The 16,664-nt window shown below is 43.6% G+C and overlaps 1 protein-coding gene across 2 annotated transcripts in view; it reads left to right on the plus strand.

The window, feature by feature from the left end:
• Positions 1-3,354: 3,354 nt before the first annotated feature.
• Positions 3,355-16,664, plus strand: part of jmjd1cb (jumonji domain containing 1Cb) — a gene marked incomplete at its 5' end in the record, with an annotated part of 219,480 nt that continues 206,170 nt past the window's right edge. For both annotated transcript variants that reach the window (XM_083933314.1, XM_083933315.1), the window contains one exon: positions 3,355-3,510. In XM_083933314.1, the coding sequence (XP_083789440.1) occupies positions 3,355-3,510 (156 nt within the window). The remainder of the gene's footprint in view (positions 3,511-16,664) is intronic.

The following is a 16,664-nucleotide window of genomic DNA, read 5'->3' on the forward strand; positions in this document are numbered from 1 at the left end:
GGTAACAAATCTATAGGAAAATCGTATGAATGGTGAGGTGGCAAGGATAGAACCTTCGTCTTACTAAACACCTCGGCAAGGTTGTGGTACACAGCTGGCACGGAGGACAAATCAGGAGTTTCAGTCAACAAGGGTCTGGGGTCACTGAGGCACCTAGCTGGGGCCGAACGAAGACAGGAAGAGTAACTGCTACTCCAACTCACAACCCTGCCTGTAACCCAGTCAATTACAGGATTGTGAGCTATAAGCCATGGTCCAAGAAGTCCAAGAGTCCAAGAACTACGCTACGCATTAGCAGAGGGCATGATGTGAAAGTCTATGGTCTCAGTATAATTACCAGCTAGCGACAAAGTCATGGGAATCGTCTCGGCAGAGATCTGGGCTAGCTCCTCACCACTGAGACCATTACCACTAGCGGAGTATCTAAACGGTCGGGAACTGGCTATTATGTACCAGCTCGGAATCCAAACTATTAGTATCCGCACCTGAATCGATTAAGGCTTGAAGGGGGGTAATCTCTGTCTTCACAGCTCAAAACAATGTCCAGGTTAATGCGTTTCCTCACCAGAACCCTGTCTGCGACTGGTGAGCCTGGCAGTTTAACTGAACTAGGCAGCAGGCCAGTTGATGGTTAAGTGCCCCACAGTAAATACACAACCTCCCTCTGAAACAACGTTGCCGTTCTGCCAGTTTTGGCGACTACGACCCAGCTGCATGGACTTCTTCCTGGAAAGAGCGGGAGGACTGATGAACACTGGAGTTAGCTGGGGCGCTAGGCCAACTAGTAACGGGGTCAAGCGGTACTGCGAGTGAGATAGGAGATACGGAAGGTAATGGCCGACACTCACGGCGTCTCTCACAGAGATAGTTGTCAATCTTAATGGCTAATCTGATGAGCTCAGGTCTCAGATCTACCCACTAAGCAGTCCTTTACCTCCTCGTTTAGCCCCTTGAAGAAAATGCTCTGTAATGCCCTATCATCCCACCTTAACTCCGCCGCTAGGGTACGAAAATCCACAGAATAATCTGCTGCATTGGCGGAACCCTGACGTAGGTTGGGCAGCTGGTTGCTGGTATCACAGTCGGGGCAGCTGGTTGCTGGTATCACAGTCGGAAACAGGATGATCAAACACTGAGAGCATTTCACTAGACAACTGCCGAAAAGTAGCTTATTGCGTCTGAGGGTAATGCCAAAAAGCAGCTCCCCAGGCACTGGCCCTACCTGTCAGCAAACCAAGCGCATAAGCTACCCTCGATCTGTCGCTAGTGTAAGTGAGTGGCTGTTGACCGAACACTAGCGAGCACTGGAATAGGAAATTTCTGCACTCACCCAACTTTCCATTATAACGCTCAGGCGCAGGTACATAAGGCTCGTGGGGCAGGGGATTATTCACTGGGGTAGTGAGTGGTTCAGCATTAGCAGAGGAAGCTAGGGGAGAACTAACCTGTCTACCCTCGATACAGGAAACACAGGCGGACAACTGACTCAGACTTTCCTGGATTCCTTGTAATGTCTGCGCATGTTGACCGAGTAAGACTCCCTGAGCGGAAACCGCTCGGCAAACGGAAAATCCCTGAGGAATCGTCCCAGTGTCTGCAGGGTCGAACGGTGCGGGGAATAACTTCGAGGAGCGGGACCCAAATGCAGACATGAACACCCGAAAGATTTAAACAAATATTTAATGGGAAAACAAGAAACAGGTACAGGGTCCGGGTGAAGACGAGGAAAAACCAACGCGGGGATCAGGAGACAAACACGAACAGGTGGTCGAAAAACAGGAACACTGGAAACTATTACAAAATAAATAAGATAATGATAATAAGTAGAGGTAGTCAACCAAGAAAGACACGATACCACGTAAATGCAACAACAGTCTGGCGCTGAAGGTGAGCCACCTCCGGCCTTATATTCCTCGAGTGCTGACGAGTTGATGAACCACAGCTGGGCGGGACCACGCCTACCAGCAAAGACAAGCAGGAGAACACAGACAGAGGGAGACAAACTCACACGAAAGGAAGAGGGAAGAGCCTGACAGGACCGGGATCCTGACAATGAGTTTGTGAGGGGAGAACTTACTGATACCAATACAAGTGCAGTCCAGGCAGGAACAAACAAATGCATGTATGACCTTGTGTAAATCCGTACGAGAAGAGAGTAACCTGATTTTGGTGGTCAACATTCTTCACTTGAACCTCAAAACAGATATCTGCTTTCAATATAATTTTGATAACCTGTAACAGGGAACGATTAGAATGGATGGAATTTGTTTACGACAAAGACTTTGACTTTAGATTTCTCATCATTCCATTTTCTTTCTATCTAATTGTGTCCAGAGGCATTTTGGTCTGTACCATTGATAACAGACTGATCTGCAATTGTGCAATGTTTTTCCTCAAACAAAAGTATAACAATAATGTAGACTTGGTGGTCCCTGTACGGGTTACATTAGTAGAGTTTCAAGAGTCTGCTAATTAGTTATCATTCTATACAGAATATAATGGGATACAACAGATGCCTAGAACAGTATGTGTTTTGTACTTAATAGGACATGCCAAACCAATGGTTTGAACCTATTTCTACATACATAATATTTTATATATATATCTATTAAATATATTATATTTACTTCTTACTATATTATCCAACCTCACACTACATTCTAGGCATTCAACTGTTATTTGCAAAAGGTGTTGACGAGATAGGCTACTGAGTCATCAATCAGTAAAATATTAAGGTGTTATAAAACAAACTTTTAAACAAAAATAAAACATCTACAATTAATGGAGGATCTGCTGCATGTATATTTTATGAGTTATATGTGTTTTATATGACTTAATATTCTCCTTAGCCTATTATTAGGGTATAGCCCAGTTCTATTACAGTAGTTATATGCGTCTATTACTGTAGTAATAGAAGCAGAAGTTGTCTTCACTTGCTGTTAACAATAGTCGTGGCAGATCCACTATTGAGAGCAGTTATAGGATTAGTTTTGTAAAAATAGTACCGATAGCGTTCAATTGGGCGGAGGGAAACAACTGTGCTGCGGTCTGTGAATGCCTTGGGATCCAGCGGAGAAATACAAGTATGGATGGCGGCGGTGATGCGGTTCAGTGTTCCACCGTTTCATGCTGAGAGAGAAGAGGCTGACGCTAGAGCGGGTGGAGACTGCTACACATTTAAATCCCCCGGGTCGGTTTTCAGCGTTTATCGAGAACTAACTTTTCCTTTTTTATTTTCTTTCTGATGTTGGACTCTTCAGAACTGGTTTGATGTCGTGAATGACAGGTCTGTAAGGGCGTCGTTGTTGGGAAGTTTTTTCGAGGGGGGGTGGGGGGGCTGACCAGCAAAGGGCCATGGCAGTCGAGGCTCGACCGGAGCTGGTCGGGAAGCGGTTCCTCTGTGTCAGCGGGGACGAGCCATCTGAAATCTGCAACATCGGTCGGTGGCCATGGAGGTCCGGGGTCATACGAGCAGTTAACCACCGTGACAGCGACAATCCTGACCTGACGGTAAGGGAAACGCTGACTTTGTGCTCATCGGTGGTCTGTTACACGCACAGCAAATGGAACATGTATGTGGTTGGTGGCTAGGTTTGCCAGGCGGAAATTATTTTGTGGCTTTCTCTTCGTTATTATGGCTCGCTGGACCAATGTGTATACCGCAGGTATCTATCATTGTTTCGCCAAAATATTTCTCATTGTTGCGTGTTCAAGTTTGACTAGTTATTTGACTGCTTAGCTTGCACGTTAACTGGAGGCAGACTACCAGTAGGGGGTTCTGGAAAGCAAACAGCTCGCGGTGGTCCAGACACTCTGGTAACCTTCCTTCAACACGTTTCTATCATTCTTACACCACTCACTGTGGCTGAGACAAGACTACATAGTTTCATATTAAGCAAATGAGAAAAATGCATGAACCCCAGAGGCTTTCGTGTAGGTAACGTAACTGTGTGCCTCCATGCCATAATGGATCATGTAAAGCGTCCATTTCAAAAGAATCAGTTGAGAATGAGAAACCCCTGGAATTAGAACTGATCTCGTGTTCTCCGAGAGCGCCTGCGTTTGTAAAAACATGTGTAGGAATTTGAGTCTCGAGCAGCTAAATGCTTTAATCTGCTATATACTGCAAATCAGCTGACGGAGGTGTGTTAGCTTTCTAGATTTACCCCGCGTTACAGCCTTCACGTCGAGCTAATCCATATTATCTCGTGGTTATTGGTCACAATCCACATTATTTGAGCGTGATAATCGACCGTAATGCCCCGTCTGCCGGTATTTTTCTGGCGGACACGTCCGACTTGGACAGGGAGGAGGAATACCAGGACGTGTAAAAACCAAAGTGGCTTGCTGCAGGCAGAACAATGGGCAGTTTGTCTTCATGTAAAATATTGTCTGCAATTTCAAGAGTACTCAATGGTACTAGTGGAGCTTTTAAGCAGATCTATTCCTACTTGAGGTGTAATGATTGCTTTAGTACAGACAGTAGGCAGGGGCTGATGAGAATCTGGACAATGTATTAGTCTGTATTTCCCCCCCTCCTATAAAGAGCTATTTTCTTAAAGAGTTAACGTGCTAAAACGAGCAAACAATGAAATATTTGCCCCGACAAGCCCTTGTCTGGCAAACACACAGTTGTGTCTCACTGTACAGTGTGCCTGTTCCCCGTTTTCTTTTGTTCACAGAATCCTTCTATATGCCTGTGCAGAGAAGTGGCCAAACCCCTGCACGGCTGTCATTTGATTATTTGGTGTGATTTCTGTCTGCATAATGTGCTATTTATTGAAGACCGCAAGTCATCAGATATTAAATTTAGATTATTGTCATCTAATGGTCATAGTTCTCTGACAGGGTTAGCATCTGTAGTAGTTCAGTTTATGTGTTTGTGTATTTTAAAGCATACATTCAGGCCAGAATATATGTAACAGGTCCTTCCCGCATGTCATTGACTACTCATGGTGCTTTCTATATGATGAATACAGTAGATTTATCCATGTTTCACATCACCCACGCATTTACATCAGGCTGTTTTTCTGTATTTGACAGCAACTGTGAGGTGGCATAGTTCCATGAATCGATTACAGTGTCAAAGCCAAAGTCTTCTCTCATGTGTAATTGCATGCTCCCTCATCTACATAACACATTGCATGTACTTGTTTGTGTCGCACAACAAACATGCTCCAACCTTCCTAATTCCCTTGTAGAACTGGCCCTTGTGTGTGATGTGATTTAGACAGTTAGTAATGTTCTGGTTTAATCCCATACAATGTGGCACAGTCTCATTAGCAAGGGGCTTAACTAGCTGAGCGAATACAGTGGAGAAGGATTGGAGATTAGATTAGAAGAAGTGTGTCAAGCCAAGCTATCAGCCTTTTGTCAAGTGTATGTGGTCAGAAAAGCCAGTACTGCAGGAGTACACTGGGTTAGTAGCGTCTCATGTTAAAACTAACTTTTTTCAGTACAGTCCCGGAATCGTCCCGAGAAACGTTTAGAACCGCCCCGAATCGACCAGAATCATCCCAAATTTTTCCAAAAATCTTTTGTACATTTTGAGTTGTTACTTGTAATAAAAACACAATACATTATGTTGATAAAATAATATATTTATTTACAAACTATTTGTTTACCTTGTTGTTAATTGTTCTTATTGTTTTTTTGTTTAAAGCACCAAAAGGAGTTGTACAATTAGTGTTGCTTTCGTCAACGAAAATGATGACGAAATATCTTCGTCAACGAACCTCTATCACGTGACGAAAACTAGACGAGACGAAACGAAAATGCTGGGCATGTGACGATGACTTAGACGAAATATATAATGCAATTTCGTTGACGAATGAAAACGAGACGAAATGTCTCTTCATTTTCGTTGACGAAAACGAGACGAAATAACACTGTTTCGTCTCGTTTAGTCACGTTATTATTATTGTTATTATTATTATTTTGTAGTTTTCTCCCAGTCTCGCGTCTGTGCGACGTCACTTCCTCAATCCCCACACGAGCATTATTTGGATTCTGAAGCTGCCGCTGCTGTGGGTCAGCGTTACCGTTAGAGTTAGGGTTAGCGACAACTAAAGAAACATCAGAACAAAGTGTGCCACCAGCCGGGGGGCGTGTTTGGGAGCAAAAGAAGAAACACTTTCATTACATAAACGTGGAAAGGAAAACGGAATGTGTTGTGGAAAAAGAAAGACCACAAAATCACAGGAAAAAACACCACGATTTTAAGAGACACCTCAGGGCATCCCAAAATGACATTTAGGTAAGTCAAGACATAACGTAAAGATACTTTCTGTTTTATTAAGCTCATGCGACATGAGGCTACGGTTAATGTGTCGGGTTTTAACGCTAGCTTTGGCGTTAGCCACTGGAGTTGTGTGTGTGTGTGTGTGCGCACGTGTGCGTAAGAGGGACTAGCGTGTGTGTGTGTGTGTGTGTGTGAGAGAGACTAGCGTGTGTTTGTGTGTGTGTGTGTGTGCGCGCGCGTGGCTAGCGTGTGTATGTGTATTTGTTTGTGAGAGTCCAAAGTGTGTTTTTAGTTCCTACCTGACTGACTCACTCTATAGTGCACTAAACTTCCCCTTGTTGGCCAATTACTTTCACTAGTTTTATATTTCACAGAGCAAATAACACTGAACTGAATTTAGCATCAACATAAATTGGATAACTTATTCTAGACCTGTACATGCATGTAAACTAAAGATATCTGCATGGGTTTGGCTAAAATAAAATGTTGGTTTTGTCAATACCACTAGGTACTTTTATTATATTGATTAAATATAATTGCATCACTAAAAAGAGACTAATATACAATTTTCTTTAACTAAAACTAGACTAAAATGTCATAAGTTTTAGTTGACTAAATTTAGACTAAAATGCTCAGACTTTTAGTCGACTAAAACTAGACTAAAATGGTCAGACTTTTCGTCGACTAAAAGTAGACTAAAATGCTCAGACTTTTAGTCGACTAAAACTAGACTAGACTAAAAATAAAACAGGCCGGCAAAAACAACACTATGTACAATTCCGTTGTATGCAATACAAAGACAATAAAAGCTATTTCATTCTATTCGATTCAAGGTGACGGCCAGCAACCTCAGTCACAGAACTGTGGTCCACGTGACCTTCTGCCACTACTCAACCATTTAGTGACTGCATTTTGTGAGTTTAATTCGTCTTGAGGACATTGTAGCAGCAAGTTAAAGTATCAGGTGTTTTAGAGCGTACTCACACTGTCCTCCCGGACCGAGACCCGGACTTTAGGGTACTTGTCCCCCCTCCCTCTCCCCCTGCGCCCCAGCCCCGTTTGTACTCACACTGCCAGGGCCGGCCAATGCTTCTTGCTGTCCATACGCCATCACGCCGTAACACGTCACACGCATTGATCGCGTGTGTGTGGCTTTGTTTACAAATCTTTCCATAGACCTCGGAGTTTTTGTGCGTCTTGTGGACTGTTTTTGAATATTTTCATCCGACCAAATCTGCAGTAAACACTCCACCTCCGCACCACACCAACGTGAACCTTTCACCGCCATTGTTGTTGTTGTTAAATGTCCGCGCATGGTCCGTCCTTCTATTTACATGTCCGAACAGGCGGACATAACGCTACTGCCGTAGGGCTCGTGCTCGTGCTCGTACACGTGCGCACGCTCATGCTCGTACATGTGCAAACGGGGGGCCGTGGACGGTCCACTGGCCGCAGTTGAGCGCAGAGCGGGTGCAGTCACATGGCTTAAAGTTACTAGACTTCAGCTGAAAAAACGTTTTTGGCCGCGGCCAAAAGGACAGTGTGAGCAGGCTCCTATAAACCAAAATAATGATAATAAACATAGATTTAGAGCTGGCTATCTCTGAAGCTAACAGACTCCCATTAAAAGCAATTGGTAATAACCCTGTTAACGTAAACTGTGACAGTCTACCTGTGTTGATGGTGGATAACTAGTGGATAATTTACTTTTACCACAATAACCAGAAAAGTTGAGAATGATATCCAACAATCTTGGTGTAGTGAGTATACAGTTTAGTGTGTTATTACCTTGTTTCACCAGTATAATAGTATACAACTGCTTACGTTAGGTAGCTAGCAGACGATGCTAATCTGGTTACCAGTTACTACTAGAGTCAAGACAAGATGGAAGTGATGGAATATTGTATTATAATATCAGAGGGTGTGTTAACTAGCTTTCTAGCTTAATCTGACGTCGCTAGCCACTAAAAGCTTTCTGCCCAGAGACTTGCGTGCATCGTTATCATTGCCGAGGCCCACAGCAAAGAGTAATACAGTATGGTGACAGCTGCGTATCGTCGTCTCAGCTCAAGCGGCAGCAGTGCAAGAGCAACGCGTGCGTCTCACTGAACAACACAAACACGAGTGTGCGGAGCGCGCCAGCAAACCGAGCCGAAGCTCCGTCCTATTTCCATTTATTCCACCGACCGCAAACTCGTTATGAAAAATAAAGTCAGTGCCCACAAAACTCTCTTTGTCCCGAGGTCGACCCGAGAGAGAATATTGATCATCTCTGTGACAATTAATTATGACCCCGGGTTAATCTTAATCCCTGTCACCAAGGCATAATGGTTTCAAAGCTATATTAGTAGAAAAGTAATGCAGGTCAATATGAATATAAATTTATATAGAGATCAGTCTGAGAGCGTACTCACACTGTCCTTCCAGACCGCGACCCGGACTTTAGGGTACTTGTCCCCCCTCCCTCTCCCCCCCATGCCCCAGCCCCGTTTGTACTCACACTGCCAGGGCCGGCCAGTGCTTCTTGCTGTCCATACGCCATCACGCCGTAACACGTCACACGCATTGCGTGTGTGTGGCTTTGTTTACAAATCTTTCCACAGACCTCTGAGTTTTTGTGCGTCTTGTCGACTGTTTTTGAATATTTTCATCCGACCAAATCTGCAGTAAACACTCCACCTCCGCATCACACCAACGTGAACCTTTCACCGCCATTGTTGTTGTTGTTATATGTCCGCGCATGGTCCGTCCTTCTATTTACATGTCCGAACAGGCGGACATAACGCTACTGCCGTAGGGCTCGTGCTCTTGCTCGCACACGTGCGCACGCTCGTGCTTGTACATGTGCAAACGGCTCCGCTATAGTCCACCTCTTTCAAGCGGGCCGTGGACGGCCCGCTGGCCGCAGTTGTGCGCGGAGCGGTCGCACTCACACTGCTTAAAGGTACTAGGCTTTAGCTGAAAAAACGGTTTTGGCCCCGGCCAGAAGGACAGTGTGAGTAGGCCCTGAGAGTCCCAGCTATTAAGCACCAAATATATAAAAATCTGTTGGGCTAAATCTACAGGGGTTATCCATCACACTGTTTTAAGATCCTTGGTTATACACACTAAACTCAACATGCTGATCTCAGATAGCTAAGCATTTTAATATAGAACTGAAACAGTCAATCATTAATCAAAAGAAAATAAACCAGCACCTGGATTTTCATGTTGTCATGGTAATCTGTAGCTCACAAACCATTCAAGGTCTTGAAGCTCTCCACCTGTTAAACCTGACAGTACTTTTAATTAGCCCTGCACCTTGGACTCTATGAAATAGTAATCAGCATGTTACTCAAGTTTTGAATGTTTTATGGACCAAATAATTAATGAATAAATTGAGAAAAGAATTATCAGATTTGTCCACAATGAACACAGTCATTAGTTCCAGCCCTAGTCTCGAGCCCCTGAAATGATTTCTTCATTACTCAGACGAGCTGTATTTGAGAGTGCAAATGTCCTAATCATTTGGATTAGACATCAAGTGGAGTTCCACCCTCACAGCTCCCTAATACAAAGACCGTTTAATCTCTGAGTGAGCCCATGTGTGAAAAGAGCAGCTTATTGTGTGGAGTATTCACGGAGAGTGAATGGGCATGTTCATGATGTTTCTACCACAGGGCTCACCGATACCGAAAGAAAACAAACTGCAAGGTTAAAGAAAAAAGGGGAATTTACACAAAGACGGCAACAAAGCTGGAGAGATGATGAGGGTTGGGAACTTTTGTCAGTAAGGCCCTTAATTCAAAGAACTCAAAGAACGGCAAGAGACTGTGTTGTGATCAAATTACAAATGGCTCGATTGGCATCCATTGGTAATCCAAGTCATATCCTGTCTACCCAGGCGTCCCCCTCACCTAAACCAAACAGAGTATTTCCAGTAAGTGAGAACACGTCTGACACAGAAAATGTCTTGTTGTGTGCTGCATATGTGAAAGAGAAACTCCGGACTATCTCCAGACCTGATTCTCCTGAAATTGTGACGTATGCTGACGCTATATTTAGAACTGTAGTTTCACTTTTACGGCGTTGTGTCAGACTGTGTCGGACTGAGCCGCTAATTTATTAATTCCACTGAAACACTGCAGCCTGTGTCTGAATCATACATGGAGTGTGTTTTGTACTTGGCACAAGTTGGCAAAATTGCATAAACTGATTCAAATCTGTTCAAAAGGTTCTATGGCCTAAATGCTGGTTTATATTTTTTCTTTTATGGCTATGTTTTTACATAGGGAAATACTTTGGATGCACTGTTCAGCTACTTGCAAAATAGTTAAAAATCAATGTAAAAACATAAAAGCGTAATTGTGAATTTACTGTAAAACAATATTGTGATATGATATTTTTGCCATATCGCCCCACTACTCTAATGGCATTGTAAATTCCTCTGCAGTGACCCAGTATTGGCACTGCAGAGACAGTGTCAAAGTGAGTTTAAATGAGACCTACAGAAAAACATTAAAATTGAAAGCTGAAAATCTGTGCAGCAGTGACATACAGAGTGAAATACAGACCATCTAAACCGCATTGTTATTCGCCTGCAGACACTTTGATGGGAGTTGAGGGACACTGACAAGTTTAAAGAAAAAAGAAAAAACCCAGCAGCAGAACCCTATGCTGAGACATTAGGCATAAAACTGCCATACTCATCTGGATTCACAATGAGGCCTAAAAAAAGTTTGGTTCCTGTTGGTTGTCAGTTGAGGTCATGGGTAGGTAGGGAATTTATTTTATTAAATTTTTTCCAGTGGCAGTGAGCGATCGGTAGGAAAAGAATTTTATTTTTTATTTTCCTTTACGGCAGCGATGCATACTCTTTACTCTTTTTTGTGTATTTTTTCCTACTCCTAAAACCAATTCTGGACCGTTGGCATTGAAGACATCTCAAGCTATATTAAAATGTATCTGACCAAACCGTAGATCTCCATTGTCAGAACGTCAGAAGCAGTGGCGTGCACAGACCTTTGTAAGGCTGGGGAGAAAAGGAAAACAAAGGGCACATAAAGTGTGTCCTCCCTCTGAAGGCGGCACTTTAGCACATGTTTTGGCTCCTAGAGGGCACTTTGGCACACGTTTTGGCTCCTAGAGGACACTTTAATACACGTTCTTGCTGCTAGAGAGCACTTTAACACACGTTTTGGCTTCTAGAGGACACTTTAGCACCATTTTGGCTCCTAGAGAGAACTTTAGCACACGTTTTGGCTCCTAGAGGGCACTTTAGCACACGTTTTGGTTCCTAGAGGACACTGTAGCATAAGTCTTGGCTCCTAGAGGGCACTTTAACACACGTTTTGGCTCCTAGAGGGCACTTTAGCACATGTTGTGGCTCCTAGAGGCCACTTTAGCACACGTTTTGGCTTCTAGGGGGCACTTTAGCACACGTTTTGGTTCCTAGAGGACACTTTAGCATAATTCTTGGCTCCTAGAGGGCACTTTAGCACACATTTTGGCTCCTAGAGAGTACTTTAGCACACGTTTTGGCTCCTAGAGGGCACTTTAGCACACATTTTGGCTTCTAGAGGGCACTTTAGCATACGTTTTGGCTCCTAGAGGGCACTTAAGCACACGTTTTGGCTCCTAGAGGGCACTTTAGCACATGTTTTGGCCACAGCTGGCGGTCTGTCAACTCGGTTCACTTTTCCGGCTGCAGACACAAATTAACAAGTGCACTGCTTGACTTCTTTAAGACTGTCACGGTAAACCCAATCTTACAATTTTGTATGTCCATCTTTCTCCAGCGACCATATGACAATATCAAGCGCTCCCGTATATCCAGTCCTCTGCACGCAGATCCCACGTGAAGTTGTTTTCATTTAAAAAAAAGAGAATGCGCTCATTCCTGTACAGGATGAAGAGGTGCTGTACAAAAACGTAATTATAGTTTCTCAATTGCTTATTTGTGTATTTGATTTTTTTAAATTATTATTATTTCTTCCCCAAGCTCATAAAATTGACACGGTCGGTCGAAAACCGGAACCAAACAAAAATGTTCTTATGCCTGAATGGAAAGAGCAGGGCAGCTAGGTCACTGCCTATAGGAGCCTTTTTTTCCATTACAGTCCACCTGTGTGTTTGTGTGTACACTAGCAGTGCTGCTAGTTTGTTTTTAGTGCTGTGGCCCGAGGTTCATCTCTGTGTGGCTAATCAGCAGAAAATGACAGGCTGTGACCGTGGAAGAACCTTCCACATACAGAATCCATTTGTGGTTGTTGCAGTGCTGCAGTTTACGTTTCTAAGCTGTGTGTGCGTGTGTTTTGGGTCATAAATAGCAGCATTGTTGGAGCACAAACACAAACCAGAGACTGAGATTTATAATGGTAGGAAAGAGACTCCCATCTTCTAAAGATACCTCATAACGTACCATTACATGGATTAAAGAATGTCTTCTAAGTCAATATCTATCACTGAATGTGGTAACATACTGGAGGTTGAGCCTATAGCCCACTGATGAAAGCCTTGGGTTTTTGTGGCGTGATGATATCGGTGTCTGTAACATTCCCAGATAAAATCTCAAGCGGTGCACAGTTAGTGTAACCTGTCTCCACCAGATGAATTGATTCCCATAATATGCATTTGCTCTGCATATCCATCCGGGAACTACCGTTTGGAGAGCTTTTGGGAAGGGGCAAAAATACTGGTTGCTGATTGGATAAACCATCTGTCTATCACCACCATGCGGGCCAAATCAACCAATCAGATCAACGTAGACATTAATCGGCGCATGACGTACTAACAATGTCGAGGCATAGCTCAGAAGGTAAACAACACGTGGGTAAAGGATATTTTCTGTTTGTGTAACTCCTACTGATATTTGTTTGCTGTTAATGTTAATGTTCTGAATATTGAGTACAGCTCCTGTTAAGACAGACATATCACCAGGTTACATACACAATACTGGATACATAATGGATGGAGCAAATACATTTGCATGTTATTTAATGTCACCCAGTAAGCTTCATGTATGTTTTGATGTTTGCTAACAGTGCAGTATGGCTTTGTGCTGATGTCTACAGGCAGCACAGATACTCCTCACACTTTCAGCTGCTTGGTGTTTCAAAGTAGCTGTGATTATGAATTTCAGTAAAGTCAGAGGGGAATAGAAGTAGTCTATGCTGTAATGATGAGTCTTTATTTATCAAGTTGATATTTGCACAGTAAGCCGCAGTATTGCTATGTGACATCCATGTTATGTGGTGTTTGGGCAGCACAGTAACTGGATACTCAGAGTGTTGGTGGTTTGTTTTCTGGTGCCTAAGGAAACAAAATGTAATCTGAAGCCAGGATGGGTTGGCTGGATTGCTGGCTGGATGTACCCTTCCCCCATCTCTCTAAAACGCACACGCACACGCACACACACACACACACACACACACACACACACACACACACACACACACACACACACACACACACACACACACACACACACACACACACACACACACACACACACAGTGCTACATACAGCAGCCATAAAGTCTCCTATAGGCTTGCAGGCTTCCCAGATAACCCTGGGAATACATTAGGCTCTACTACTCAACAGCTGCTGTGGTTTCCTAAAGGACCATGTCAGACCTGAATGATGTACCGTGCTACTCTACTTCTATTCTCATCACAAGGCTGCAATGGCATTTGTATTTTGGTGGCCATTAATGCTTCAATACATCATATATATTTATAAAACTGATATAAAAACCCTAGAATTTGATTAGAACCAAAAAAACTAACTACCTTGTTAAATGAATCACACTGACCACTAGCTTGATCTAATATCACTTCTAGACAGATTGTGATTGTTGGTTTTAAACTTTGACTTGATGGTTCATTCTACGGCGTATCTATCGTTTACTATAGACATTTTTAAATTGATATCCCTTATTTTATGACAACTCTGAACGCAATCATTATTAAACTGACCTCACATAAACTGACTTCTTCTCCTTTGTTTTCACTTTGCAACAAGACTTAAAGTTGTAGATTTGAGATCCCTTGTTTCCAGCGGCATCTTTGGCAATAAGATGCAACTTCAGGTCAGCCTGTTCTATCCAAACCCTCCATCTTGTCACGTTCATGGTCTCTGTGTGTAAAAAATAATTTCTTTCTCTTTCGTAAACTTTATTGAAACACCAGTCTATCCCCTATATGTTACCCTCCTGGTGCGAAATAAACTCAGAAATCTGGAAATTTGTGTAAGTTTGCGGACTCCTGGTTGGAGATGTCTGATATTAAACAATGGCTGAAGCTGAGAACAACTTGGGGTCTTACTGTACTGGCTTACTGTACTATAAAAAGAAGATTAGCGTAGCCTGCGCGGTGCTAGCCACAAGACTGCCGTTGGCCGCGAGAGCCAATACCCAGTAAACAATACCCAAGTGTAGAAGAACGCAAGCACCTGAGAGGCGCCCTCACAACTTGTGGTTATCCCAGCTGGACCTGGGAAAATGGCTGCTGCTTCCAGAAAGAAAACCAAAGTGGTTGAAAAAGAAAACAAGAGAAACAACTTAGTCAACCCGTATGTGACTGGGGTATCAGAGAAACTCATGAGGATCTTTAACAAAGACTGCATCCCTGTGTATTTCAAACCCAGTAACACACTCAGACAGAGACTAGTACATCCCAAGGACAGAACACCACACACCCATAGAAGCAATCTGTTTTATGCTGTTCAATGCAACAAGGAATGCAAAGATCTTTACATTGGAGAAACAAAACAACCACTGCATAAACGCATGGCCCAACACAGGAGAGCTAACTCCTCAGGCCTGGACTCTGCTGTCCACTTATATCTCAAGGAGAAAGCTCACTCCTCTGATGACAACAATGTCCACATCCTGAACAGAGAGGACAGGTGGTTTGAAAGAGAAGTAAAAGAAGCCATCTATGCAAAAGTATAGAAACCATCGCTAAACAGAGGAGGAGGTCTGAGACACCACCTATCTCCAATTTACAATGCTGCCCTTTCATCCCTTCCCAGGAGATTCAACATCTAACCTCAAAGAACAACTGCTCACAAATGGCCTCCTGGGACTCCAACGACTGTCGTTAAGACTCAATAGAGCACTAACAAAGTCGAAACCAACTTCCCACCAACGACCGTCACTCTAACGACGGTCGTTGGCACTTGGAGCACAAAGGGTTCCGGTGACATCATCGACCTTGTGAAAGGTTAAATACCTGGATCTCCACACCAGATAGTTGGACCAGTCCCAGCCTGGTCAGATGCGTACATGAACTGATGAAGCCTCTTGGATGAGAGGTGAAACCTCTTCCTAGACAAATAACCAAGTCCAGTTGCTTTTGACTGAAATTGCTTTGTAGATAACAATGACCTGGACATATGAGAACTTTCACAGGCTTTCTAGTATGTGGTTAAGACCACCATGGGACACTAATAACTCCTACTAATTCATACTAGAGTTCCTCAGTGTTTTTTCATGGATGTCCTTTGCTAAGCTCTATTGAAAAGATTGTCAGTCCAAGTCCAATTTTGGACATAAAGTGGTCCTGTGTACTTTCAAACACTGCTGTCAGGGAATACTGGCCCGGCCCTCTAACAAGAATGTTTTACCAAAGAATGCAAGGGAAGCTATTTTGGTGTAGCCAGTAATGAGGAGGTTGTGGTTGTTCTGTTTGGAACATCTCCCAAATGAATTGAGCAACTGAAGCTCATGCGTGTCCATGTTGTTTGGCTGCATCGTTCTTTTCGAGTAGAGAGTTCACCTACTGTTTCTTTTCTGCTTATATCTGGGATAGGGACATAGGCTGAATAAAGCGTCCTGCTGTCCACCCTGAGGTGAACTGTAATTGTTACTTGTTCTTACCTTGTTGAAGAAAGCTGAGGCTGATGGAATGTTGCCTCACTGTCTGTATGACGGTTTATCTGTCTGTATGACGGTTTATCTGTATGTCTGCAGGCGGCACTGACATCAATTGACCTTGATATGTAGTACACTTTGTCATTATCAAACTCATAACATTAACATGGTTACTCTGTGCCAGTGGACACTGCAAGGGGATGACTGACACAAGACCTGCTTACACTCTCTTCTTGAAATATAAACAGTTTATCTCTAAGGGCGCACTCACACTGTCGTTCTGTACCGGGCCAAACCGTTTTTTCAGCTAAAGCCTAGTACCTTTAAGCAGTGTGAATGCACCCGTTCCGCGCATAACAGCAGACAGCGGGCCGCCCACAGCCGCTTGAAAGAGGTGGGCTTTAGCGGAGCCGTTTGCACATGTAAGAGCACGAGCATGCGCCCGTGTACGAGCACGAGCACGAGCCCTACGGCGGTAGCGTTATGTCCGCCTGTTCGGACATAGTAAATAGAAGGACGGACCATGCGCGGACATTTAACAACAACAACAACAATGGCGGTGAAAGGTT

This window comes from Echiichthys vipera (assembly GCF_963691815.1).
Source record: "Echiichthys vipera genome assembly, chromosome: 18".
Lineage (NCBI taxonomy): Eukaryota > Metazoa > Chordata > Actinopteri > Perciformes > Trachinidae > Echiichthys > Echiichthys vipera.